Source organism: Volvox carteri (assembly GCF_000143455.1).
Source record: "Volvox carteri f. nagariensis unplaced genomic scaffold VOLCAscaffold_159, whole genome shotgun sequence".
NCBI classification, from domain to species: Eukaryota; Viridiplantae; Chlorophyta; class Chlorophyceae; order Chlamydomonadales; family Volvocaceae; genus Volvox; species Volvox carteri.
The window spans coordinates 45,259-47,970 of NW_003307702.1; the positions used below are offsets into that span (position 1 = coordinate 45,259).

General features: G+C 55.6%; 1 protein-coding gene across 1 annotated transcript in view; it reads left to right on the forward strand.

Moving 5' to 3' along the window:
• Positions 1–431: 431 nt before the first annotated feature.
• VOLCADRAFT_100802 (uncharacterized protein) overlaps positions 432–2,712 on the forward strand; it is a gene marked incomplete at both ends in the record, with an annotated part of 6,517 nt that continues 4,236 nt past the window's right edge. Inside the window, 3 exons of the mRNA XM_002959313.1 lie at positions 432–587; positions 2,199–2,257; positions 2,453–2,702. Coding sequence (XP_002959359.1) covers positions 432–587; positions 2,199–2,257; positions 2,453–2,702 — 465 coding nt within the window. The remainder of the gene's footprint in view (positions 588–2,198; positions 2,258–2,452; positions 2,703–2,712) is intronic.

The following is a 2,712-nucleotide window of genomic DNA, read 5'->3' on the forward strand; positions in this document are numbered from 1 at the left end:
GCGTACCTATAATACCTATAATACTCGGCCGGGGTTCCCTCCAGGCCCGCGGACAGGCTATGTTGCGCATAGCCTTTAGACCGCTAACAATTTCGCCCTCCGTTTAATCCTTGTTAAGCCAAGCAACTAATTCCTGTCGGTGCATCACCCGGTCCTCATCCTGCCATTTAAACTGGATACCCTCGTTGCAGCCTTGCCTCGCGTTTCCCGCACCATTAAGCACCTTGGAAAAATGCTCGGTAAAAGCATTAATATCTGAGATCCAGCAATCAGGCGGTTTTCCCCCACGCAGCCATGTCCACAAGCCGCGTGGGTTGGACAGGGTGGCCTTAATCCTCCTCCGCATATTCTCCAATTCGGTCTCCTGAATAGCGGCCTTCCTAGTAGCCTCCTTAAAGACACGGTGCTTGGCCTTCCAGGTAGCCCTATGAATGTCCGGCAGCTTGCCCGAGACGGGGTCCCTTACGGAAACTCATCATATCATTCCATGCAGCGGCAGAGTCCTCGTTCCACCAGTCACGCTTCACAAAATTCACCTTTTTACCCATGCGACGCCGAACATCTCCCTAGCATACGTCCCGATTAGGGTGCGCAAGTCATTCATGCTTTCATCACAAGAGGCCCCTTCTCCTTGAGTTATCCTGTCCTCCCCACCTTACACACACACAGACACACGCACGCACACACAAGCACCCTCTCTCTTCCCAACGTATACACCCACCTTGTCCACAGCCACCCTTCGCCCCTTCTTCCCCCTAAGAACACACACACACACACAGGTACATGAGCGTCTACTCATGTACCTGTAACACGGCTCGTTCCACAGGCTGCCGTACCCCCATGATGCGGCAGTTCAGAGCGTCGCAAACTTGGTGTTTGGAAGTTGCCATCATAGCGTAACTGCGCGAGAAAGCATACGTTTTTCAAATATGCTTTGCACCATCAACATTGCTGACACGAAGAGGGAAGGTCTTTGGCCCAAACAACAAATCTTTCCTGAGAATGAATTCACACAGCGAAAGTGCTCGAATGATCGAGGAGGGATCGTGGCCAGCTCTGCAATGTGAAATTTGAAGCCGAGAGCGTCTCGGTGCGTGCGAGCACCGTTGTTTCACGTGAAGTAAAGTTGTGTTTCAGCTATTTTCGGTATTATCTGTTGCTTCTGTTAACTGAAATTTTGTTACCCGTTTGAGAATTACTTTGGTAACTGGGTTGTAACCGTATGTTCATGTCACGGAACCAAGGGTCATTTGCATTTCACTCCCCAGACTCCAGACAGCGTTTACAAACCTATCTAACCAACACTTGGAGCTCTAAATATCTCATCGCATCTCTTCCTTTCGCTTTCATGCTTTATGCGTGCGTCCAGTTACACGCGGCCGGCGGCGTTTGTGAAGTAGTAGGCTGCTGCATGCTGAACCACCGAACAGCCAGCAGCGCTTCCAACACGTTGCCTGGCCCTCCGCTTTCCGGACACCATCACACAGAATACCATATTACCATCAACTTTGAATTGGATGGGAGCGGCGCTATGTCGTTGCGTCTCGTGCGGCGCCCAAAGCAATGCCGCTCGCCCCGATATTGCCGCCAGCACCGCAACTTTTGCCAGCAGCAAGCCAAATCAAATCCGCGATCCTCCTTAGCAACAGCAGCAGCTCAAGTCGCACCGACTGCGGACGAGTCCGAGGGGGCACAGCCCATTGGTCCTTCCAGCGCACCTCAACGTCAGTTCGGACCTTTCGGCCACCAACGCGCAGCACCTTTGCCAGCTTCCCGCCATTCGCGAAGATTCGTCATCGTCCTCAGCTGTCGCTGCCGCGACCGACTCCCTTAGCCTTAGAGCTGCAACGGCAGGCCTTAGCGCAGCAGCAGCAGCAGCAGCCGCAGCAGGAGCTATTAGTCGTAGTACGAAAGGGTCGGTCGCAGGAGGAGGAGCAACAAGAGCAGGAGCAGGCCCCAGTTCAAGCATTCCAACGCGAAGCCGTCAAGCAGAGGCAAGTACGGCCAAGGGACCTGCCGCTGGTCGTCAGATGAAGATAATGTTTCGCAACGAAAGTATTTTTTAAGGAGATACTTCACGAAATTTAGTGATTTACAAAGTCTTGTCGTGTCGAAGCCTAATGTTGTGGCGCGGTGTTGTGCGGTGTTATGCATTCCTTTGCTCGTCTTTCCCCCCTCCCTCTCCCCCTCACCCCCAGCTCCTTTCAGCATGTGGTCGGGTGCGGCCGTCTCCACCCTCTCCGCCTTCTCACAAACCGTGAGGTCGCTTCCAAGCTGCCATCCAAGTCCTCACGGCGCCGCCAGGGCCCAACACCCGCCTGCCTTGTCGGGCGGCGGCGGCGGCGGGAGCGGCGGCGGCGGCGGCGGATCTCACAGGCAGTTGCTGACGTCAATGTCGTCGATCTCGTCCACTACTACCGCCGCCCCACCTGCCGCCGCCGTCGCCACGCAGTCGCCGCCAGCGCCGCCGACAACTCCCGTACAGCCGACAGCTCCCTTGTCGGGCGGCGGCGGCGGGGGCGGCGGCGGGGGCAAACAACAGTAACAACAACAACAACAACAACAACAACAACGATAACAGCAACAACAGCATCCGCAACCACGCTGCAGCAGCGGCACTGAACGCCGGCGGCGGCGGCGTGGAGCCCAGTTACACACCGGATTCGTCCACGCCAAGATCCGGCTCCGTCGGCAATGCACAGGTCAGCTACG